Consider the following 25133-nt stretch of genomic DNA (forward strand, 5'->3'; position numbering starts at 1 on the left):
TGACGTAGAAGTTGTACTTGTTTACGATTTCCAATCAAAGTAGAACTCGCACCGAGAACCAATTGGGTTATCATGCACACAAACGATAAAAACAAATCAGTGAAATTCAAAGACACATGCGATATACAAGCTCTTCTACTTACACTTTCCGTCATCTTCTCGTTGACCGTCGGTAGAGGAGTTTTTGTTGACATCATTTATTAGGTCTTCCTTAACCAGGAGCAGTTTGAGCTGAAAAAATAATCCTCAGTTTTAAATCCACCAGCCAAGAAATCTGGTTATTATTGCTTTGCTTTGCAGTTCTCTGTGGAAAAACAGGCTCAGCATGGATCGTGACAATTTTCAGCCCAGACCGGACGTGTTAGAGCCAAGCACCTGAGATATTCCGGAGCGTAAAAAAAATACTAAAATAAAAAATTACAATCAACTTGTATTTAGTGTTTAAGCTGCGGAGATAACATGTTCCTGCTGTAACCTTTGTTTGACTCGACAGGGTAGCCGGAGTCCGTTTGTCCGTTCGGCTTTCAGTCAGTGAAGCTAACTAAACTAACGTGAAGGCGCTGTCGGTCGTCACTTCCAAAAATCACCACAGTCCTCTTTCTTCCCCCCAAAGATGACTCGCTTTAAAAAAACAACATGACCTTCGGTGGTAAAGGTGGGTGTTTGGCAGACGGTTTTAAAAGGTCCGGATGACTGAAACGCTCGCCATAGGCTCGGTTTCTCCCATCTCCAGCGGCCCAAAGTGAAGCGGGTCTGTCTGTTTTAGGTGGGACCAAAATGGCTACTCAGCGGCTGGGCTGGATTAAGATGCATTCACGGACTCCTCGCTTGCCCGGATATCAGCGAATCTTAGATTTAATCGTCATTAAAATTGAGTAAATAAATAAATAAATAAATAAATAAATAAATAAATAAATAATAATAATAATAATAATAATAATAATAATAATAATAATAATAATAATAATAATAATAATAATAATAATAATAATAAAAACACATTTGACCAGTGGAATATGTACTTCCACTGTTAGATTTCACAGAAAGGTTCACTGAAGAATAGTTCTGTTATTATTTGGGTAGATGACAGCACAGGAGGAATAAAAAAAAAATAGCTGAATATTTCTGAAAGACTTGCAGTGTTCTCACATTTCACTGAATTTCCTGCATCCATACAGAATAAAAGCAAACACCGATGATAGAAGAAGGTGATTTAAAACATGTAAATGAAGATGGAAACAAGTCCTGCTTTATAAAAGGTACTTTAAAAATCTCCAGACATTATATATCAGTACAACAACAGATGTTGGATCTTTTCCTTTTATTATGTTAGAGAAAGAAAAAAGGAAGGAAGGAAAGAAAGAAGCAAGGAAGAGAGAGAGAGAGAGAAATAAAGAAAGAAAGCAAGAAAAAAATAAAGAAAGAAAGAGCATAAAATATAGTGAAAGTTGCAGATTATAAACGATTTTTTAACCCCTTCGGATATTTAAAGGAAGGAGGTATTTTGTAATTTCATGGGTCACAATAATTTATGTTGTTTTGCTTTTGTATTAATAGCATTGACAATGTTAAACCGTTTAGCAAACAAACAAAAGTAATTGTTCGTTTTTCATAAGCAAGCAAAAGCCATAGTGTAGCCAGTTGTTTGTCAAGATGGGAATGGCTGTCACATGTAAACGAGTTTTAAAAACCGCCATATTGTGGACACTATTCTCATTTGTTCTAGTAATCCATCTCTTTTACAGTAAATATTGAATATTTATCTGTACATTTTTTAAAATTAAGTGTTTAAATTTTACTGTCTCTAAAACGTCTTTCAGCAGAAAAAACATATTTCTTTAATTCTCTTCGTAAATGTACTTAGTGTACCTTGGAATATTACCTTCTTATATTTTCTTTAAATACCTGGTTAAACTATTTAGAGATGAAAAGGATGTGTGAAATGTGGAAAATATTGTGCAAATTATTTCAATGTCTGTAAACTGCAAATCTGAGGGGTAAAATCACAAATCTTTTGGTGACTTAATATACTTTTTCCTGTGGGTATCAACTCAAAATTGTTCTCTGTGTCTTCAGTGGAAACTGTTCATATGGTTATTCTTAATCCTTAAAACAAATTTAATTTATCCCATGACATTGTGGCCCCAAAGTGTGCATATATGAGCTTGAAAGAAATTTGACTTCCTAATTTGATGGCCTGAAATTGGGCCTCTGTCTCTTCAAGAAGCTTCTGCTCTTTCTGACACTCCGCCTTCAGCATGACATCACAACATCCCTCCATTAAGCCGTTTACAAACTTTCTTCAGAACACTGAGCTGAGAAATAGTTTGTCTGAGCTCTGTAGAATCTCAGTTCTGCTAGGTGTTTGCTAATTGCTGCTGCTGCTGCTAGTCTGAAGGGGCAGGATTGCAGCATGGAAATGTTTTGCACCTCTAAATGGTTGCTATGGGAGATTTGAAGATTTCTAAAACATGCATGAAAGGATCAAAACAACACTCTCAGCATGTTTTTGATGAGGGAATAGCATAACATGATGTAAAGCTAAACAATTTTTTTCTTTTTCTTTTTTTTTTATCTTATACTGCCCCTTTAAATTATTTTTCACATGCAGATGCAAAAGAAAAACTGATTCGTTTTGCTGTATGGTGTTAAAAAGGAGCGTTAAGTCCCACATACCATGGCTTCTGTTTTTGAGGTTTGTTTCAATCACTTTTATGTCCGACAGGACTTGAAAGCCTCACAAGCATGTTTAGCTGAACGGGCGGAAACCGACTGACCCCGGTCCCACCGGACTACAAAGTACTGCGAGGACTGTCACCAGTCAGGAGGAAATGGTTGTGTTGTTCGCTTCAAAGAAGAATGTCCGTGCTGCTCTTCGCATTCCAGCGTTAGGAAGGCAGAGACAGAAAATAACAAGGTCGTCAATTATTTTAGATGCACATTTTAGTCTTGGATTTTTTAAAAAATGTATGTATAAATGTATTGAATTATTCAATTTAGTTCTTAAACATTTAGAGCAGCAGATGAACGCGTGCTCCTGACTGACTAGATGCACGGATTTCCGAGAGTTCTTAAAGTCACAGAGCACTTCTATTCTGTTAATTTAACTCAGTTTCAGCTAGTATTAAAACAAGTTAAGCCAGCCAAAAACAAGCTTTCGATGATATACGTCTTTCTCACATACTCTGATCAGTTTGTTTGAATATTTAAATATTTCTTTTCCGTCCCTTTTTTTGTGTGCATGTTTTGAAGTTAAATTCCTCCCTTAAAGGTGACAATTCAATTATATTGCAACCAGTATTCCAAATGCATAGACTAAATGTAAGCATTTTAACCTTGACTTTATCAGCGACAGAATAACATAAAAACTGCATTATATGGCCATGTTATTACTCGTGCTCCACTACAGTGACTAAAGCTTATTCTATTATGTGGAGATGCAATTTTATGTTCAAGTCTGAACTGTGAAGAAAAATACTATCACAAAAGAAGCTGAAACCATTTACCTTTCTAGCTAGCACATATCTTACAATGTATATCAGTAAATTTTAGGCGACGTCAAAACAAAAGTATGCCCACTATTGTAAATGTCTTTATAATTTCCAACACTTTAACTGAAACAAACAGGCATGATGGATAGCAAAACATTCTTTATTGACTGCAAAAATACAGGGACCTCAAAACAAGAAGAAAGAAAAAGTGCAGTGAAAAAGATCCTATAACACCCTTGATTAAAATCCCACAAATCAACTTCATTTAATAAACTCATAGCAGAATTATACAGTTATTTTGTAGCAGGTGAAGCGCTATAATACTATATCATGCTGTAAAGCCAGAGGGGTGTATAGAGTGTATAGAGGGCAGTGGGAGAGGAGGGGAGAATCAAGAAGGGAAAAGCTGAGCCGTATTGGTCGTACAGGGCCGGCTGAGTCGAAGCCACAACACAAGAGAAAAGCAGCAGCGGCATCCAGAATCCCTCAGATTGCATCGATGTCGATATCGTCCTCTTCTTTCTCTGGTGTGTCTGGTTTCACGGTCTCCACTTTGAGCTCGCGGGCAGAGGACGAGTACACAACCTGAGGGAAGAAAAGCACAAAAAAAACTTTTAGCCCACTGTCAGAAGGCTCCTGTAAGCAGCAAATTCATAACGCAGAGTTCAAAGGTCGCTTGTAAGCAGCTGTTTTCTGCATCCATTCCCTCCTGATGTCTGAACCCGTGTGCTGCCGTTTCCTCCATAACATACTGGTATTATAATCAGTCCATTTTCAGGTAAAGGCCGGTAAAGTCTAAATATGGAGTTAAATACTCAGGTCATATAATTGTGCATATTCTGAAATATTTTCCAGAGAAACAGATCAATCTATGAACCACCGAAAACATCTTTTGACTAAAACGGCAAAAGTAGAAAACAAATGCCTGTATCAGTCTAATATTTAAAGTGGAGCTATGAGTGACATCATGCTTTATTATCCATTTTAAATCATATTTAGAATTCATAATGGCTCTTTCTGAACCATTTCAATGAAGGTTTCTATTTTTATATTTTTGACCAGGGTAGTCGACCTATTTTTTTAATGTCTGGATTAACAAAAATAAACACTTTAAGTTCATTCAGGTTGATGTTCTATAGAGAATTGGCATCAGCTGATTCTATATAGAATCAGATCTCAGATATCTATCAGGAATGAAAAAAAAGTTTATGAGTTCATCGCTAGAAAAGAGTGGGATGCTTTGACTTTAATTTTGTTGTTTTTGTTTTAACAATTTTGTTGAATTTTTTTACAAAAGACAACAGATCACCTTCAAAAATCCTAAAGTAAATAACATTTAGTGTTTTATTCTCTTATTAATTGCATGAATTTTATTTCCCAAACAATTAGCATAGCATCTATGAATTAGCAAAGAAACTATCACTTTAAAAATGACACTGCAAAAGAATCAACTGCCAGTTTGGAGCATTTCCAGGAACTTTGTGTCCAAACGAGAAAGAAAGAGGAAAGTCATACCTCCACGTTTTCGTCGTCTTCCTCCTCCTCCTCCTCCTCGCTGCCCTCGCTCTCTTCCTCCGCCTCCTTCAGCCATTTGACAAAAGGAGCGGCCTTGGCATGGATCTCTTTGGCAAGTTCCTTGGAGACATACTTCTTAGAAACCTGAGGAAAACAGGAAACGAGAACAGACGGGGGGGGGAAACATTGGTTGCAAGAAAAACAAGACGTGAAACCACTAACATCAAAGTGCTATGATTGGGATACTTTTGAGCCTTTGCTCATATTTTTTGGAGACGTTGAGAACTGAACCGACGGCGGCTGCCAGCTCACTGACCCTCTCAGCCCAGGCGAAGATGACGTCCTCCTCCAGCAGGTCGGCGTCGTACAGGTCTTTGAGGATGATGGCGACGCGCGGCAGCAGCTGCACCTGGTGGAGCTTCACCACGCACTCGAAGCCTCCCAGCAGATACTTCTGGGCTTTCTTGTTGTTGTGACAGAACTGGGATATGAATAACATACGGCAGATAAGTTATAGTCACTTCCAGCAGAAAAATTGTTTTATTAAATATTAGGGAGAAGAAAAAAAAAAAAAAGTTATGTTTTCTTAGTGTGCACGGAGAGCCTCCAACTGCAATACCACTGATGACCACAAGGCGGTGGTTTCATATGCATTCAAACAATTAAACATAATTGACTATAAACATGGATCCTCACATAAATGCATTTGTTAAAATGTGGTATCAGTGATTGATCAGGACTGCCACAACTTTCAGATGGAGTCACTGAACCTGGCCATCATGTCTACTGATGGACCGAGTCAAGAACTACTGCACTGAGAAATAAAACTGCTTATGTAGAAATGAAAACAGTAAAACAAGCAGACTCAAGCTACGTATTTTATCAATTTGTCTTCATTTTTTTATTTTAGAAATTGAGTATTAAGTCATGAGACTCTCAGATTACATGTGTTGCTCTAAATATTTAATGTAACAATGTTTTCCATTATTTGAAGAACTTATCGTTCTCAGTTTAACGTACAAAATAATTCTGATGATGGGAGATCAGGGTTTTTCCATAGCCAATGCTTAAAGTTCAATGTGGCCACTGTTTATTTTAACTGTTAGGTTTTTTTTTTTCATTTCTGTAAATGAACGTTTGGAGTGTTAACATGAAACCTGGGTTTCTTTTTCCTTCAGTAATTCTTATACCAATGACTGCTGATGCCGTTTTTCATTTCCCCATCTTTAGAGATCCTCTCACTCAGTCCAAAATGAAATTTGATACTTTTTCCAGACAATTTTCCTATAATGGAAGTGTTCTTAGATACTCTCATTTAAAAAGATGGAAATAAATGGTTAGTAATAATTTTTGCTGTTTTTACTGTTTGTTAAATGAGCTCACAGGGTTTTCACTGTAGCTGTGTGACAGACAGCAGGATGTGTAACGGCACTGTGCTGTCCAAACATATGCCTGTTTTTGTTTTTAAAGGCAAATGTTCATCATTAATAAGCAAACACCAGATTGAATTAATTGGCATGCTGACATCATTACAAAAGGTTTTTCACAATGCATTATTTGGTAAGTTCAACTGAAAACCAAAATGCTAATAATTTAAAAAGAATTTAAAAAAATAATTTTAACCTGTGTGAAAACTTGCTTTTACTCATTGGCACTTAAACCAACAGACTTGATTTTACTGATTTGCATTTTAAATGATTGCGTTTTTCATTCATTAGTGTGTGATTAGCTGTGTCACTTATGATTTCTTTTCTCTTGTTTATTGCTGCTGTTCATCACTTTGTTCCAGCTGTTCCTGGTGTTAAAGATCTTTCTAAATGAAGTTGTTGTTGATGATGATTTTCAGATTGTTAGAACAGACGTACTCTCAGGAAGTGGCGTTTGTACTTCTTGATCTGGTCCCGGATGTTCTCGTTGAAGAGGAGCTCGCTGAGGATGAGCGGACCCATGGCCTTCACGTCCAGACGCTCTGCCTCTGCCAGGATCTCCTTATCTGCACCATCGATGGTTCTGCTCTCCTTCTTTTGCTGTTCAAGAACAAAGAAAGAGGTGAACGACTGCAGGGAAAGATTTGTTTTTGTTAAATCTAATAACTGGCCCCTTGACTGCTCAACTCGACACTGTTTGGGTGGTTTTCCTTTAGTAAAGTACTGTAAGCGACACAAACAAGGAAGAACTTTCTACGTTTTATTTTTTGTCTGATTCTGTTCCTGTACACTGACTCCGCCCCGTCAGCCAATCAGACAGCATATTTCAATGAAGCGTACTCAGTTTTGGTGTTCTTACTTTCACAAAGCTGTAAAAGAGGTTGACCCTCTCCTCCAGAGGTTTCTCCAGGTCCTCGCTCAGGGTCAGATTCTTGGCGTGGTCACTGATCTCTTCCATCCGGCGTCGCTGTGCCTCCTCCGTCGTCTCCTCTGCCCAGTCCTCATCGTCATCGTCTCTATCCTGGAAACGGGAAGGAAGAAGAAACTGCATTAAGCACCTGGTTCTCTAAATAATCCTAAAACTTGAACAAACATTTAGGGATAAAGCAGTATATGTATTCTGTTTGTGAACAGACAAGGCTGAAGCAGATATTTTCGGAGCCGAGAGTTGGAGGTTTGGTTCATTAATGTGATTAACCATTTTTGCAATTGTGTTTTAATTTTAAAGGAGCAGTTTTATGCGTTTTAGTGCCTTTTATACTACAATCAAGTAACTATGTTACTTTCAGTTGTAAAAATGAATTTGATTTTGTAATATATTGCTTTAAAAACTCCTGCTCTTTATGAAACTCCACCTTCAGTAAGTCATCGCAACACAGCTCCTCTGTTAAACCTTTTAGAAGGTTTTTACCTGAGCTGCTAAGAAATAGCTCATATAATGTTTGCCAATCGGTGCTGGCTAGTCTGAAGGAGCTGAGAGGGGGGAGAGCAGCTCTGCAAAGCAGAAAACTTAGAAACTGCAACTGAGGAGCTTTGTCCTTGAAGGCAGAGCTACATCCCCCAAGGTGCTTTGTACAGCTCAATGGTTGCCATGGAGAGTAAAGGATTTCAAACATGCATGGCTCTCCAGGGTTGTTTTTGATTATGGAATAACATTATAACATGACGTAAAGCTGAAAAAGTCAATTTTACATGAACACTGTGCTATAACTTGACTGACAATGACAGCTGACTCCTTCTACGTGTGGGGATCATCCCTCCACTGAACCATCATGTGAATGAAAACGCACCACAGCCTCAGGGGCATCAATGTTGTCCTGGTTTCCAGTCTCGCCGCTGCTAGAGCCGTTTTCCTTGTCCTTCTTGCGGTTCTTCTTTTCCTTCTCTTTCTTGACAGATGCAGAGCCGGTATCATTGCTCTCTGTTGACAGGAGGAAACAAGCAAAGCAAAAATAAAAAACTGTTATGAATGAATGAATTTAAGAGAAGAAGTTCATTTTATGGTTGAGCCAGTGACCCCTCACTTCTTACCAGGTGGGTTTTTGAGAATGAACGTGCAGAGTTTGTGTCTGGTGTCTAGCATGCCGCGGTATCCACAGGCCTTACAGGAATTGCCGATTGTTTGTTTCTTAGGATTGATATGCTGTAGAGGAAGACAGAAATGAACATAATACTACTATTCTAAAACAATTCATAAAGAGTTCTATTCTGTTTCCCGTTGGACAGCTTGGCTAAATATCTTTAAGGAAGCAGGAGACTATTTACCAGGTCAGTTTCAGGGTTGTCACACTCGGGACACAGCACAAATTTTCTGATGAACCCATCAAGCATATCCTGCAACTTGTTCGCCTCATGGGATCCGTTGACGATGTAACGATCGTTTTTGGTATCAAACTGGGTCTGAGCACCGAGTTCACAACCAAAAAACTTGGTCGGGTCTGGAGTGAAGAGACGAGGCCAACAGTTAGAACTACTCCAATTATAAAAATGGCACAATTAAGACATCTATGTCTTATGCTAAGCATGTTCACAAAATTCTAATTTTAGTTTTCAGCTTGGTTTTACTGCGTTTATAATCCGATTGTGTTTTTATAATTATTACAGTTGCATGATTATATCATTCTGGTGTCAGATGTGACATCTTTATCAAAGTAGATAAACAAGACATGATAGTTCATCCAAGTAGAGAAAAACATCACTACAGATTCTGAATGCACTGAATTTGAGATTCCAGCCAACCAAATAATAGAACTAGGCAGTTCTTTACAAACTCAGACTCAACACATTGTCTCTAAAAATGATTCAATTTGGACTGAAATGTCTGATGTTAAATCTGTGTTAATGTGAAGGTACATTTGCGCTTTAGAAAGTTGCTGTAAAATTTGGTTTTTATCAGTTTTTTTAATACTTTTTGTCCAAGATATCCACAGAATTTCCACCTCAAATTTCAAATTTTTTCTGCTATTCTGGGCATTTGATAACATTTAACCTTCTTCGGTTATCTGTGTGTTCCATATATTATAAAATATGATGCTAGAGTTAGCTCCTGGTTTGACGGTGTGGTAAAAGCTCCACAATGGCATCTGGATAAACAGACCAGTTCTGGATTCACATCTAAACCATTTTGATATGGGAAATGTTGAGTGTTGACATGTGTGTTTTATTTCTCATACTTATCTAAACTTGAAAAAGGATTGAACTGAACAGTTTTCCACACTTTATAAGACTGCTATTAAACCTAAATTATAAAAGTGCTCTATAATATTTTTGATCTAGAGTAGTAGACCACTTATTTTTATATTCAAGTGACTAAATAAAATATTAACTTAACTCTACCACATTGGGAGCTTAATGCTGAATCTTCTAAATTCTCCATATTTCTTTTTAGCTGTATTAAACTATTGGATTGTGGGATTGAATGTTCCTCAGAAATAGTAAGTCAACACTGTTCAATGCTGCTACTAAAATTTAATTTAAAACAAAACCAATCTTTTATTTTTCACTTTTTTCTGCCAGCATGAGATTGAGATTTTTTTGTCACTTATTACTGAATGCAGCATCAAAATTCCATGGCAACAAAAATGGCAGGTCTCATAACTTTTTATTTTTATTTTACATTATTCACCCCAGATAAGCTGAGGTAAAAGGGTAAAGTTTACTCACATGTTGGAGGCCTGTTCAAAGCCTTTGCAACATCAACCATGTTGACAATGACCGTCTTGATTCCATTCCCTTTGCCTTCAACCTAAACAGAAAACAGAAAAGACCATAAATCCCAACACAATAGATTTTTATTTTTTTTTTAAACGGCTGGGATAAACTTCAACCTGCCGGGGTTACCTTGGCAATCAGACGGGGCATTTTGTAGCGATAGAACTGGTCTGACACGCTGCGGTTGACGTTGACAGACATTTTGGCTGGATGTTAGCACTATCAGTAAGATAAAAGGATCTTGGTTGGGGATTTTTCGGGATCTTCTGTCTGGAAAAGAGGGGATGACATAAACGACTGCAAGCGTGCTCGGTCTCTGACATGAAAAACGTCGTGCCGCTCTGGCCGCAAGCTCCTTGCTTGAAGGCTAGGTTTCCACCACACAGGTTCCAACGGCTGCGCAACAGCTCTGAAAGAGGAGGACAGGGATAGCCATCAATATTTCAGAAACAAAGACGAGCGCTCCCCTGCTCTAGCTAACCCCTCTGGATGAACAGCATAGCGGAAGAAGCAGCTGTGGAAAAGGCAAACGGCTGTGCTCTACTAAGTCTGTGAGTGTCTGAATGGTATTACTACCATTTAGACCAGGCAGACATTAATTGGTAGATTGGATGTTTTTTTTCTTGTCAGTAATGGCTGCCTTACCTGTAGATGGACGTCGTAACGTAGTGAGTTTGTAATAAAGTGATGAAATTCTTACAGTAGAGGACGGCTTAGAGCCAGACTGATTAAGTAATGGGAAACATCTCAAACTTAAGATGTTCATATCCAAGAGATTAATAACTATCTAAGCATCTAGATTAGAGGATGCAGCTGTCAAAACGCAAAGAGCAACTTATACCTACTGACTAGACTTTTTTTTTTTAAATTACAAAAAAGTAATCAAGTTTTAGGAAAATACTGACAACATTTTATGGATTCATTAAGAGAATCAGTCATTTTTCAGTCTAATTTAAAAAAAAAAAAATTAAGTCTCAACTTTCATATTTATGTAGTTAGAAACCTAATGATGAGAAATGGGTTTTAAAAAAATAATCCAATGCACCATTTGTGTGTCACTATTGTGGAAATTATGAGCAGATATTGAATTGAACGCAACCAAAAAATGAATAAAACGAGAATTTGTATGTTTATTTGAATATCGTTCAGTCGTTTAGCATTTTTAATTAATGCCGACTGTTACGTGGAGGGTCCTGAAGAGCCTCAAGCAGCTTTATATCTGACGGTTTCAGTTAGTTCAGTTTGGGATTATTGCGAGTATTTTTAAATTGAGCTACAGATCACTGGCCCTTTACAATCTTTAGAGAACACAGTTGAGTTTGTCAGTTATCTGAATCAGAAGAAAGTCCATGTCACTATGCTATCATCCCATTAGCAGAAGCTGAAGGCTGAATAATTCCACCTCAGCTCTTCCTCAGAGGCTGACGAGCCGCAGCTGTCAAAGCAGACTGATTCAGCATCAAGTAATATCATTTCTACACATAATTACAGTTTGAAAACAAGTAACCTTCACATTCCATTATAAAACTACAGAATATTCATATCTGCTAATATATCATTCAATCCAATGGATACAAGTGCTAAAAAATGATCAAACCCAGCTAAAACTGATAAATCCTTCTGATTAGCCGATAGCATCCCCCTGTTCTGAGAATTTACTTGTTCTACAGATTCACTGCAATAAGATATTTGTCTAATGCAGGTATGGATACCATTCAGAAACTCATTACAAATATACAAAATGATCTCTTTAAAGGGTAACAAAAGCAAAAAAAATAAAATTATATGTGTGTATGTATATATATATATATATATATATAAATGAAGAGAAATTGGATGCTGAATAGTTTTGGTTTTTTTTATTTATTTTTTTTAGCTTATAGCCAATCTATTCAGAAATTTAGCTGAAATTTCTTTTTTTAATTAGAAATTATCAAATCAGCATTGTTTATGCATTGAATATAAATAAAAAAAAAGTAATTTAGCATTCCAGATAGCCAGCATGGATTTTAAATGAAAAAGGAAACCAAGCCTCTTAGCATTCAGCTTAAACCTCTCTTTGTGGCCACAATAATGGATTTGTATAAGCCTTTTGTCTTATGCTGGGGGGGGCCTCTGGCTTTTTGACATATAAGGCCTGCTCTTTTTAATAGGTCACAAACATGAGGCCCGTCATCTGTGGTCCGACAACTGATGGAATCCGTACAAATCACACCTGCTTATAACCTGACAAAGCCACTATTACGGTAAATGTCACAAAATGAATGACAAGTGATTGGTCTTCCACGAAAATCGTTTTTGGAAAACCAGACGGGGGGGGGGCTACTCTGGTGGAGGCTAACAAACTAGCCCAGCTAGCGGCTTGGTGCAGAGTGCGTCATACAGCCACTGCACACGAGTGACGAGATGGGAGAAGCCATTTTGAACAGTGGCTGAGAAGACGGGGAGAGTAAAAATACTGCAAAGCATAAATGAGAATAAGCCAACTAAGTAACACGTAGCTAACAAGAAAAACAAAACATAATGTATATTGAAGTTCGGCTCCCACAACTTACCGTTTCTGCAAAACAAAGACATAAACACAACGCTGATCGTCCAAATGCCGCAGTGAACGGTGGTCGATAGCTGGTGGTGTATCGATTGCGGCAGCAGGGTGTCTAAAACGTTTTCTCAAAGCTTAACACCCTGAGGCGTCCAAATGGTGTCGGTGCCAGGTTCAGAGACAGAGGAGAGCTTTCTGGAACGTCCTCGATGTCCGGGAACCTTTTAGTGGGGGGGAAAAAAGGAGCCATTAACGGCGGACTGAAATGCCACCATCAGCAGGTGCGACAGTGTTCAGTTCCTTTTAACACTGTGGTCACGTCATTGTCATTATTCATTAAAACGCTGTACTAATTACCTCTAATAAAGGAGGGGAGAAAAGTAGACGGGTAACCTGATTGGCTAATGACTATGCGTTCTGGCAACGACGTTTTTAATGACAAATAGTCAATTAAACACACAAATATATAAATTATGCATCTAATAACAAGCTAACAAAACTACAGTTTTACCGTTAATTATGTCCGAGAGTGCTGACGTTTACAGAGAAAAAGCCCCTTGCCCAAACGCAAGGCCAACTGACGCCACGCAGCTAAAGCTAACGTGGTTAGCCAAACGCAGTCGACGCCATTCAGATATAATAATTAAGTAACGTTCACAACACCGTGTAGCTAACTTCAGTTTTTCTACTGTGTTATGTCCACCGTAGAAAAATTAAAAAGACGAATAGAAAGGGCCGTGATGCAGTTATTTATCACCTACCTCTCGAATGTTCTGCGAAATGCAGCTTTTCGTGTCGATTTTTTTTGACAAGCGTTAAAGTTTAATAAATTTAGCAACATCCGGTTTCTCTGTTGCCAAACATTAAAAGTCTGCTCAAATATTTACTAGGGTGAATTTAGTGCTTTATTGATAGCACCAAAGAAGTTGACAGTTAGAACATTACTAAACAACGAGAGTCAGGTTCTAGGTTAATAATTTAATAAAGAAATTTGTTACTCGAGGCTTTTACCAATCTGAACTGCACAAATTAGATTTGCATGGGCTTTATTTTGAAAGGATAAAACGACACAGTGTCTAGCTTGATGACGTTCTTTTCTTCGAATATGGACATGTAGAAATAGATGTCGCCTGAAACACAAAGCATACGTCAGTGCCGTCGCCATCTTGTGTTGAGGGAACACTCCTCCCTGCGATCCTGACCAGTGTGAAAAGGACGACGCATAGGAAAGATGCAGAACTTGTCTGGAGCTAAAACAGTGACAGCTCCATAAACTCGTTGCTGAATGTGTTGCTTAAAGGTATTAGCACAAAATCAAATAAAAAGCAAATAAACTCGGAACATTTTACTGGTGAAATGGATTGTTTCTGTCATTCTTAAAACACAATTGTTAAATGTTAAGAGACATGGCAGGTTAGAAAATGGTAGATGCTTTTGAAAGTGATCTCAAACGTATAATACAGGATTGTCCTTTTTTATTTGTTAAATAGTCACAGACACTGGGCTGCACAGAGGGGCAGTTGGTAGAGCTGTTGCCTTGCAACAAGAAGGTCCTGGCTTCGATTCCCAGCCCGGGGTCTTTCTGCATGGAGTTTGCATGTTCTCCCTGTGCATGTCTCCGGCTTCCTCTCACAGTCCAGAAACATGACTATCAGGTTAATTGGTCTCTCTAAATTCTCCCTAAGTGTGTGTGTGAATGGTTGTTTGTCTTGTTTGTCTCTGTGTTGCCCTGCGACAGACTGTCGACCTGTCCAGGGTGTATCCCACCTCTCGCCCAGAACGTAGCTGAAGATAGGCACCAGCAACCCTCCTGACCCCATTAGGGACAAGGGTGAACAGAAAATGGATGGATGAAAACAGTCACATGAAATGACATAAAGAAGGGCATCAATGTTATTCAATCTGGTTTACCAACTGTTATAAAATGAAAGCTGGGTGCAAAAGTGCTTATGATAAATAGTTTTATTAAAACAACACCACACATTCAAACCAGAAATATTACAATATTACAAAGATTTTTCCTCCTTAAATTAGTTGCTACAAGGGGACAAGAACATGCTTTTAAGACCTTGTGACCAGCCAGCTTCATTTTCAATTCCAGTTTGTGGCCTGCTTTCCTTTGAAGGATGTCAATGATGTTTTTGTCAAGTTTTTACAATAACTGCATATGCCAGCCATACAATGGTCAAAGTATGGCATTTTTGTATTATTATTATTATTATTATTATTATTATTATTATTATTATTATTATTATTATTATTATTATTATTATTATTATTATTATTATTATTATTATTATTATTATTATTATTATTGGTCAAGGTAATATTCAAATACACTAAGAAAACAAATTTTGTGTTTTTACCAGCTGTTAGCCATAATCTTAAGAAATTAACAGAAATTTTATGATTGTGAATCAGTGTAATATATGTTTCTCATTTTAAAGGAATGTCAGACTTCACATCTCTATTTTTGTCTTGTATTATTGAGATGCGCCTGTCAGTAACAACAAATTTCCATCTATTTTGAAGTGCAGGTACAGTTTAGCTTATCTGCTCTTCATGCATCTGTATGACCATATGCCAACAAAACCACAACCAGGTTTAAGATGGACAACCATCTACTGCTACAGACTGAGTGTGTCTATGTGAAGAAAACAAAGAATACATGGTTAACGGGAGGAACAAAAGACTACTAGTACAGTACAACCCCCCCCCTCCCCCCCCAAAAAACTATACACACTACATATATATATATATATATATATATATATATATATATATATATATATATATATATATATATATATATATATATATAGTTTTTCTAAAATTCATGTTTAAAATATATCTACCACAACAATTGTTAATCAAAATGTACTAAATATAATGCATACTTACACAAATTTGAGAATATAGTGGACTGCATTATGCATTACTTAGTAAAACTTAGCATTTGTTAGCATTTTTTTATTTACGTAAGAAAATACTATACTCAAGTTAATTTCAAATTGGAAAAACTGGCTGCATTATTATTTTTTAGATTAACTCTTTTGTTTTTTTACTATTCTGCATTTATTTTTTTAGCATTTTGAGTAAAATAATAATAAAAAAGCTACTTAAAATTGTTTGAAAACATGTGATTGTTCTTATTGAGAGCTTTTGTTACAATTGTCTGAAGTTCCACATGGAGGCTCCCCCGTACAAAGATGGCGGCTGCGTGGGCACATTTTATTCCAATAAATGGCACAGATCAAGGCGACTTCTACGTGGTTATATCTGTAACTTTCGCAGGCGCTACGTCAGTATCACTGTCATTTTATGAGTGGCAGGTTCGTACAAATACTATTTCCAACCAATAACGGTGATAATTTAGTCAAATATTTGTATTTGCAAATTAAATGTGTCTTCTAGAGTCTCCGTAACTCGTTAAAAAATGTATATTAAAAATTTGTGGATAGACGTGGCTCAGTATCATTGGATTAACAGTGGGACTTCGCATATCACAGACCTAAACACTTCAAATAGTGTCCTGAAAACCTTGTTTTGTATTTTAAAGAAATATGACGGTTTATCACCGCCATTTCTGCCAAGAACTGAGAGAGTTTGAGATCTATCTCGGAAATTTTCTGGGAAGAAAGGTGAAAGTTTCAGAGTTTCAGAAGTCAAACACTTGCAAGAAAAATCTCCGAAATGTTGATTACTAATTGCAGAAATTTTATAGACAAAAACGGAAATTTTCTGAGTTTAACAAGTTGAAAATTTGCTAGAAAAAAACTAAGGATTTTTTAAATTAATCTAAGAAATCTTCTAGAAATAAAGGTTGAAGTAGAAAATCTTCGATTTTTTTAGACTGAAATTTCCAAGTTTTTAATAGAAAGTTTCTGATCCCCCCCCCCCCCAGAAAAGTTAAGACATTTCCAGCTCAGACATTTCCCCGTTTTTTTATAGAAAATTTCAGTGATTAATTTAAAAATGTTAGTTTATTTTGGCGGAAATTTAAATTTTTCAAAAATATTTTTAATGGTCCTAATGCCACCCACAATATGGCCGACACATCGCCTTCCTGGACGCTCTTGTTTCGTCTACCCTATTAGCTTCCGTTACGTTCGTAGGCGCTTCCTCATCTGGACTAGCAGCAAACAGCAACAGACAAGATGGTGAGTCTGAAATGTCGAAAGGAGAACCATTTCGTGCATGTAGTGAGCCTTAACTACGCTTGGTTTATTAGCAAAGTAGCTGTCGACATAAAGAAAGCGACGTTGCGTCCCAGCCTCGTCGTAGGGTTTAATTGTTGGGTTACTTCTACTTTAGCTCGACCTAAAGATGGATCGACGATCACATGACATCCTTGAGTTTTTAGTATCCCAGAAAACCACTCTTGACAGTTTCACTCACCTCTGTTGTAACAGGGTTTGGTTTTTTTTGCACGGTTCTTTCTTAGTTCGCCATTCTTGTTCTTGGAGTATTTTGTTATGACAGCACGTTTTTTTTTTTGTTTAAAAAAAAAAATATATATATATATATATATATTTATACTTACCAATCAAATTAGCGCCACAGTGGCTAACCAGCTAAAGGCAGCTTCATCTTGTGAAACATTTTCTTGTACTGCACTGATGAAATATGCTTCCTAGATATCATCTCATGCTACACTTTGCTTATTAGTTCTTTTTAAAACTGGCAAAGTAGATGCATTTCCTAGGGAAGCTGCTGTCATTCATTCATTCATTCATTCATTCATTCATTCATTCATTTTTCCCTGATAATTTTTCAGGTTGATATAGTTGCCAGTCTATACAAAGCTGGCCCAAGATTGTATGGAACTCTAAGTAAAACTTGATTTGTGGCTCTGCTTATTGTGCGTTCAGTGTTATGGATTTTACAGAGCATGCTCAGATTACGTTTACTTTATTTATTAATAAATAATCAATTGTGGTGGATGACATAGTAAGTAGGAATCAATAAAAATATAAATGTTTTTGTTTATGACTTGGATTTTAAAGGAAGAAATCTCAACTTTTTCTAAGTACATCAAACGGCAGCGTGCACTTTATTGGTCTCTTGTGTTTAACAACAATCAGATGAAGCTTAAGAGATAATCACGTAATTCCTTAATTTGCTGATGTATTCGAAACTACCACCTCTAGCAGGGTGTATGTGTTACATAACAGTTATACATGTAAAAGAAGTACAAGTCTTTTTAAGTTGACTATTTATACATCTTCAAAGCAATTTGTAAAAGTTGTAAAACGTCACTATGAATTGGAGCATTACACTGTCCATTTTGGGCTTCGGTTCTCTAATCAACAGCTTTAATCACTTATGCTTTGGGCCGGCTCTGGGTTTAGGTTATCAGTTGAAATTAGTCTGTATTATTATTATTTGTACTAAATCACAGTAAAGTGGTCAGAGCTGCTTTGACACCTGATTTTGCACTGGCTGACACTCAGCTGTTGTTGTTGTTGTTGTTTTTAGCTTAGCATGATCACTAACCATCAACCATTAACAAATGTCTTGACCACTTTGCCGTTTTTTTGTTGTTGTAATTTTCTTTATTTGTTTTTGAATGATTCATTAATTAATCAACTTAATCCATTCACTTTTTAATTTGTCCCAACTTCTTTCTGTTTGTATTCTTTCTTTCTTTCTTTTTCTTTTTTTTACCCCAATCTCTGAACACATCCTGTGTCATGTACACATGCACCTCTTCCTCCTCCTCCACTCCACTCCACCTCTCTATACCTGTCTGTCTCCAACCAACCAGGCTGGTCACCGGGTAAGTGTGCTCGCTTTATGCTGCATCCTTGTTTTTCTGCTCACCCTTCTGCCAGGCACTAACAAGAAAATGGGATCGCAAAATTTACGCAAGTCTGTCGTTTTTTTGTTTTTTTTTGTTTGCCTTTTTAGCAGAACGAGCCGCTGTTATTTCAAGAGCTGCTGTGAATTGAACTTATGCTGACATACACTTGATCTGTGTTGTTCTCCCGAATATAAGGATGCACACAAATTAGTTGCCACTCCTGGTAAAGGGGTTTGAAAGGCCATATAAATATAGATGACTCAGATCCGTTTCCAGGCACTCTACTCACGTTTGGTTAACCTTCACACAAATTAGAATAATTTGGAGTTAAGTTCCATAGAAAAATCCTCAACTGTGTGTGTGTGCGTGTGTGTTTTGTTTTCTAGAAAATAGTGATTCTAGAAAATTGAGTTTGTTGGTGCATCCCAAAATGTTCCTTTTGGCCTTCTGTTAGATGGGATGTCTCATCCCTGTGACACATTTCTGGATTTTATTTTCTGTTAACCAAATAAACAGATTTTTAACGTAGATAAGTACACTTTTTTTAAACTCATCCGAGTTCTAAACTAAGAAGAGAAATTTGCGCCCACTGCAGCAGTTATCCAGCTGTTGCAGTTACAGTGGGATGTAGGGATTTTGTTGGTATTGAGGGGTATTTTAGGGTTGTTTACGTGTCGCCCTGTTAAAATCTTACCTGTACTTGGTAACTCTCTTGAGGTCTTCGCCAGATAATTGGTCCTGGAAAGCAGCGACTAGAGGAGCCAGGGTCAAAGTGGACTCTCACCATGAAAAAAACAACTTGTCATTTTTTTTCTGCAGATGATATTTCATGAAGCTCCAAACTGTCATATTGCTCATATTGGGTAGTTATGCACAGAGAAGCATCATAAATACTTCACATCTCTGTTCTTAGCACTTTTTTGACGTTGAACGATTATTGGTAGATATCCTCTTTGGTCAAATCTCTAAAATGAACAAATAGGGTTTTATGCTCAATGAAAATCTCAAGAGCTATCTAATGCAGGTAAGATTTACATTTTTAAGCTTTTTAACCAAACCTCACGTAGAAGAAAATCCTGAACTATCCCCTTCGTAATGCAGTTTGCTCATGTATGCTTGTGTGTCACTTCCTGTGTTTTGTAACAGTAGACATCTCTGCAGTCTGTCGCTTAGTGTCTGAAGTCCAGCTGTGCGTAATCAGTTCACTTTTTTTATTGTTGTCTTTTTTTTTAACTTTTGGCTTTTTAAAAACTCTCCATGAAATGACATTTAGAAGCCAGTTTGAATTCAGACACATTGTATGTTCAGAATTGTACTTAAAAATGTTGCTGATTGGATTGGCTTGAGGGAGGTGTTAATCAGCTGTAATGGATTACCGGGTGTTTCAGTACAAGAAAAAAAAAAGGTTGCATTATTGTAAAAAAAAAAAAAAATCTTAATAACAATAACTAATAAGGGTTTAAAGAAGGGTTATTATGGTATTTATATCCATTGTTTTCTGCTACAGGTTGACCTACGGCACCCTGCAGGGCTCTGTCCTTGGACTTTGTTCTTTTGCAGTCCTCGGACACCTTCCTTCATCCATGGGTGACTAACTGGTTTTTGTGTGTGTTTGTGCGACATCAGTTGGTTTTGGTGTTAGGTGACCTGCACATTCCCCACCGGTGCAACACGTTGCCAGCCAAGTTCAAGAAGCTGCTGGTCCCGGGGAAGATCCAGCACATTCTCTGCACAGGCAACCTTTGCACCAAGGAGAGCTACGACTACCTGAAAACTCTCGCCGGGGACGTCCACATTGTGCGGGGAGACTTTGACGAGGTCTGTGCTCCTTGTTAAGATCCACCGTAATCATTCAGTAGCATTTAGAGAAAGAGGAACAATATTTCCAGTGGTGGTCACCGCTAGCTAAAACCTTAGTTGCACTAACCTGAATCACTTTTCATAAATATTAGTTCTACTATCACTAAAGTGCTACAGCAACTTTGCAATTAGTGGAAGCTAACAGAAAAATTCTATGCCAAAATAGTAATTTGTGAAAGGGAAAGCTAGGTGTGCTAAATGTTTTCAAAGTTAGCAGAAACCGCTAACGTGATAAATGGAACATTAGCTCTGCTATTAGCAGAGCTAATGCATAATAGTAGAAGTGTCCTCACCACTGAATATGTCAAATTGAGGTTCCTGGTGCCTCGCTAATGTCCACCCTTCCAAAGATATCATATACATATTCTTACTTATTGGGATTTTATGGTAGACCATAAAAGGAAATACTTGGCTTTTTATCATTATTATTATTTTCATAAAATTCGATCCTATTGGAACTGGACTCAGAGGTTCTATAAACATTAGTTTTTCAGTTATCAATTTTATTTGGATCTGGGAAATTCTAAGCAATCACTGCACTTGGTTCAAAATCCGTCTTTCATAGTTTGAACCTGACAAACTTCTCTGTCCCTGCACTACAAGAGAATCCCCACAGCATTATGCTGCCTCCACCACGTTTCACTGAGGATGTTGAGTTCAGGGTCATTTAAACTCTTCTCATTATGTAATATTCCCCCTCAAACCTCTGATGCGTAAACAGCAAGACAGAATTTATACTGACATTGAATTGCACACAAACAAATACTATTTGCTAATAAGGTGTACCAGAGTTATGTTTTTATTAATTTATAGAAGAAAAAAAACCTTATTTTCCCTCTACATTATGTGCCACTTGGTGTTAGTCTGTCTTACAAAGTTACAAAAAAAACATAGTGAGATTTGTTGTTAGAGTGGAAAAGCTAAAAAAGGGTAGGGATTCTTTTGCAAGGCAGTGTACCAATCCACTAAATACCAGGAGCTCTTCACTCTACAGTCAGGGTTTTCTCTCTGGTTAAAGCAGATCACTCCAACTAGTGTGTTCACTAAAACTGAAACTCTTTCTGCCCTCCTTTCAGAACCTGAACTACCCTGAGCAGAAGGTGGTGACAGTGGGCCAGTTCAAGATCGGCCTCATCCACGGCCACCAGGTCATCCCCTGGGGCGACATGGCCAGCCTGGCGCTGCTCCAGAGGCAGCTGGACGTCGACATCCTCATCTCGGGACACACACACAAGTTCGAGGCTTTCGAGAACGAAAACAAGTTTTACATCAACCCCGGCTCTGCTACCGGGGCCTACAACGCACTGGAAAGGTAGCTGTGACGAGAACCTGTGTCCATTTTAAAACAGGAAATATCGAAGTAAAGACTGAAAGTCTGATTTACTACAGCACAGAACACAGTAGGAGTGTTTGAACTTAACTTCCTGTGTAGCATTAAGAGACTAAATTCAATTAGAAGTACTTAGGAAATGTATTTTTCCCCCCCAATTGTACATGGGAGGTGTTATTAGGCATTCTATGGTAAAAATGATTTGCAATATATTTCATCACAACATGTCATCTCAAGAAACTTTACAAAGAGTCCAATCATACAGAAAGTTTGCAGGCAAATTCCATACATTCCATATTGATCCTAGTTATTAAACAATGCAGCCCAGCCCAGTTTATTATTAAAATTGGTAAAAAATAAAAAAGTTTTCTATTAAAGGAAACTTGCAGCATTCACTCCTCCTGGACGAACATGTCCACTGAACACAGAGCAACAACTCCGTTAGTGTGGGTACCATTCTAGAAGAGTTCACATACAGCAACAAAGAGTTGTGTAAATGCACATCTTAGAGGCGCTAGGCTAGCTTTAGCATGCTTTTTCTCTCCTTTGATATAACTTGATAGCTTGGCTTGTAACATGGTTTCTGTGCTGTTTCAGTTAAGCACGAAGGGATAGAATTTACAGGAAGAGTCACTGTCTTCCTTCATAAAACAAGTGTTGTCATGGGGGTAGAAGCTTCAGCCCCTCTGGTTTAGAAAATACTTATTCTTAACCTTATTACTATAAAAAGGAAACCAAGTCAAAATATTTCAGATTACTACTTTGACATTAAAGGTGACATTATTTAAATGTAAAATATGTAAAATCAACTTTTTTGAGCTTTACCTCATGTTATAATGTTATTCCCTCATCAAAAACATGCCTGGAGTGTTGCCTTGGTTCTTTCATGCATGTTTGAGGCATCCTTTAATCTCCTGTGGCAACCACTCAGCTGTGTAAAATGCCTGAGTGGACGTAGCCCCGCCTTCAAGGTGCAGTTCCTCCTCGATGCTGCAGTTTCCTTCCTTCAGCAGCATTTAACAAACACCCGGTGGAACTGAGCTGAGCGTTAAATCACAAAATAATAAAATATATGTGCCTTTTTTTTTTTTACAACCGAAGATAACATAGTTAACTCGGTTGTGCTTTAAAATTGCACTCTATGCCAGAAAAACACATAGTACTGCCCCTTTAAATATTTAGATCTAGAAAATTGTGATATTGGAAAATTTGATTCTGGAAAAGTCCAGAACTTTTGAATGGAAAACAATAGGAAACCCTGTATTTACCTGTTTTTTTTCTTCAGTTCTTCAGTCAATCCTTTATTCTCTTGTAACATTCCATATTTTGTGCTCTTTGTTCCAGAAACATTATCCCCTCCTTTGTACTAATGGACATCCAAGCTTCTACAGTGGTGACATATGTTTATCAGCTGATTGGAGATGACGTTAAGGTGGAGAGAATTGAGTATAAGAAGTCCTAAAGGACGTTTGGGAGAAGGAGGAATGGCAGAAGAGTTAGGTTAATGAGGCTCAGCGTCATGTTTCATTCCTGTCCACCAGGGGGCAGCAGCTCCCTCAGTTCACCGCAGTGTTAATGCTGTAGCAAAACTGTTCATGAACTTAACTCTAAAATGCTTGTGTATTATATTTTTTATAAGTCATCCGCATTAACTTGTAAGCGAGCTGTCATTAGAGGATACAATTATTTCACTTGTTTTGCTATGAAAATTGAATTTGGTGACTTTTTTTGTGATTTTTATTTTCACCCTTGTTAAATCCTGTCCATGTAACCAACACACCTTTAGCTTTCTGTAATCTGCCTTATTCATTCCCTCCCACAATAAAGATGGGATTTCCCTCCATGTGTTTCCCAAGCAATGCTTTTACTTATAATGTGTTGTCAAATCTTGTGTTTATCATGGGGATGAAAAACATTATTTCTGGACTTCTGAGAATTTATTTGAAGCTTTCTTTTCTGGAATTGAATGGTTTAACACATAAGGATTTTTAAATTTTAGATAAGGGTGCATAGGTGTATTGCTTTATTTTGTTGGAGACATACAAAGTATGAAATGCAGGTCTTTCCCCCTAGCAAGAGAAAAAAAAACTAGCATAGAAAAATACATACACAAATAAACACAATAAATAAGCTAACAGAATGAACAAAGCTCCTCTTAAGTAATCCAGTTCATTTTTATGTAACACTATACAAAAACAAACACATTTAGTTATAAAAGTAGTGGGAAGAAGACAAAACTAATTTCCTCTCGCTCCATGTTCATACACAAGGTCTCGCAATGAAAATTTTTACAAGACGATGAATTGTCACAGAAAACATTTGTCATTTTGAGGCCATTTTCAAGTAACACCATTAAGTACACACCACTCCAAAATAAAGCACAGCAACCAACAAACAATAAATAAAAAAGCAACAGAAACCACACACAACCAAAATTATAAATACAATGGATTGTGAAGTCTTTTAAAAAAAATAAATTGGCCTTCAAAAATACTAATTGGAATATATATATAAGTGCATTCTATAAAAAGAGGATAACAATTAGTGTGTCTTAAAACATTTCATTTAGAGAATCACAATATTGATGCCTTATTTGAACTTCAATGAGTATATTGGAACAAAATTAAAATAAAGCATTAACTTATTGATAATCTCATTCATCTGTTCTGATGATTTATTAAACATAAGCCGAAGATACCAAAACTGCTACTTAACAGAAAACGCTTGATTGGTCGAAAATCAGGTGACTTCATCAGGGTTATGGTTTCCTTCTGTCTCTGAAATGAAACTTCAAAATGAAACAGTCGAAAGACTAAACCTTGAAGAAGTGTTTCTAGAGCTCTTATTTCTCACGTCTATTTCCTGATATATTTTTTTTTACTAGCAGTAGCTGGGAGGCTATACTTACAAGAAACTGTCTATGATTAAACCGCAAAAATATAAAATGTTGAATATAAATGAAACCCGCCACATAGCATTCATGCTTCACCAACGTTTTCCTCAAGCAGTCGAGTTGTAAAACAGGTTACTGCCTCAACAGAAAGTATTTCTGTTGATTCTGGTGAATTTGAAGGGACTATTCCTCCTGCCCACAAGCAGTACCAGAATATCCCTAGTTAACTTAAAATCTCACCCAGCAGGGTGGTTCTGATCCAAAGAGATCATAAATGCCCACAAGCTTGCCCTGACCCCTGGGAGAGGTTTTGAAAAAAAAAAAAAGGGATGAACAACGTGCTCTTTTATCCCGCGGGGAAAGTTTATTACGCAATCAGGTATAATGTTTATCTTTCCATTTTAATGAGCTGACGTAAGAGGAGGTGCATGGAGTAAGCTGGAGCTTATCTTTTGGGAAAACACCTGTTCACTACAGTTAGTGAAATGAAACAGGAGGGGAGAAGAAGAAACACTGCAGTGTTGAATTTTGTTGGCAAATTAGTGATTGAATCAGAGAGAC

The 25133-nt window shown here is 37.3% G+C and overlaps 3 protein-coding genes across 23 annotated transcripts in view; 1 reads left to right on the forward strand and 2 right to left on the reverse strand.

Moving 5' to 3' along the window:
* The window catches only part of mark3a (MAP/microtubule affinity-regulating kinase 3a), a 49113-nt gene extending 48319 nt beyond the window's left edge, over positions 1–794 (reverse strand). For 8 of the 18 annotated variants that reach the window (XM_044142833.1, XM_044142825.1, XM_044142820.1 and 5 more), the window contains exon 1: positions 144–793. In XM_044142833.1, coding sequence (XP_043998768.1) covers positions 144–197 — 54 coding nt within the window. In that variant the 5' untranslated portion in view covers positions 198–793. Of the gene's footprint in view, positions 1–143 lie in introns of all 18 variants that reach the window. The other 10 variants (XM_044142822.1, XM_044142824.1, XM_044142823.1 and 7 more) reach the window with 3 other exon arrangements.
* Positions 795–3633: 2839 nt separating this feature from the next.
* eif5 (eukaryotic translation initiation factor 5) lies at positions 3634–13548 on the reverse strand. Of its 3 annotated transcripts, none has more exons than XM_044142907.1 (12): positions 13448–13548; positions 12700–12907; positions 10274–10553; positions 10097–10178; positions 8699–8871; positions 8465–8576; positions 8224–8354; positions 7293–7454; positions 6872–7033; positions 5323–5487; positions 5007–5150; positions 3634–4076 (listed from the first exon to the last, which is right to left on the reverse strand). In XM_044142907.1, the coding sequence occupies exons 3-12, from the start codon at positions 10343–10345 to the stop codon at positions 3978–3980; spliced, it is 1302 nt and encodes a 433-aa protein (XP_043998842.1). In that variant the 5' UTR covers positions 10346–10553; positions 12700–12907; positions 13448–13548; the 3' UTR covers positions 3634–3977. The 3 variants fall into 3 exon arrangements, with proteins under 3 accessions (XP_043998842.1, XP_043998844.1, XP_043998843.1); XM_044142909.1 differs by having other exon boundaries at positions 13198–13456; XM_044142908.1 differs by lacking the exon at positions 13448–13548 and adding an exon at positions 13044–13098.
* A 3176-nt stretch (positions 13549–16724) lies between these two features.
* Positions 16725–23534, forward strand: vps29 (VPS29 retromer complex component). 2 transcript variants are annotated; one of them, XM_044142956.1, is made up of 5 exons: positions 16725–16846; positions 18454–18465; positions 20116–20307; positions 21426–21661; positions 23024–23534. In XM_044142956.1, the coding sequence occupies exons 1-5, from the start codon at positions 16844–16846 to the stop codon at positions 23139–23141; spliced, it is 561 nt and encodes a 186-aa protein (XP_043998891.1). In that variant the 5' UTR covers positions 16725–16843; the 3' UTR covers positions 23142–23534. The 2 variants fall into 2 exon arrangements, with proteins under 2 accessions (XP_043998891.1, XP_043998892.1); XM_044142957.1 differs by lacking the exon at positions 18454–18465 and having other exon boundaries at positions 16728–16846.
* The last annotated feature ends 1599 nt before the right edge of the window (positions 23535–25133 follow it).

This window comes from Gambusia affinis, linkage group LG16, assembly GCF_019740435.1.
Source record: "Gambusia affinis linkage group LG16, SWU_Gaff_1.0, whole genome shotgun sequence".
Classification (NCBI taxonomy): domain Eukaryota; kingdom Metazoa; phylum Chordata; class Actinopteri; order Cyprinodontiformes; family Poeciliidae; genus Gambusia; species Gambusia affinis.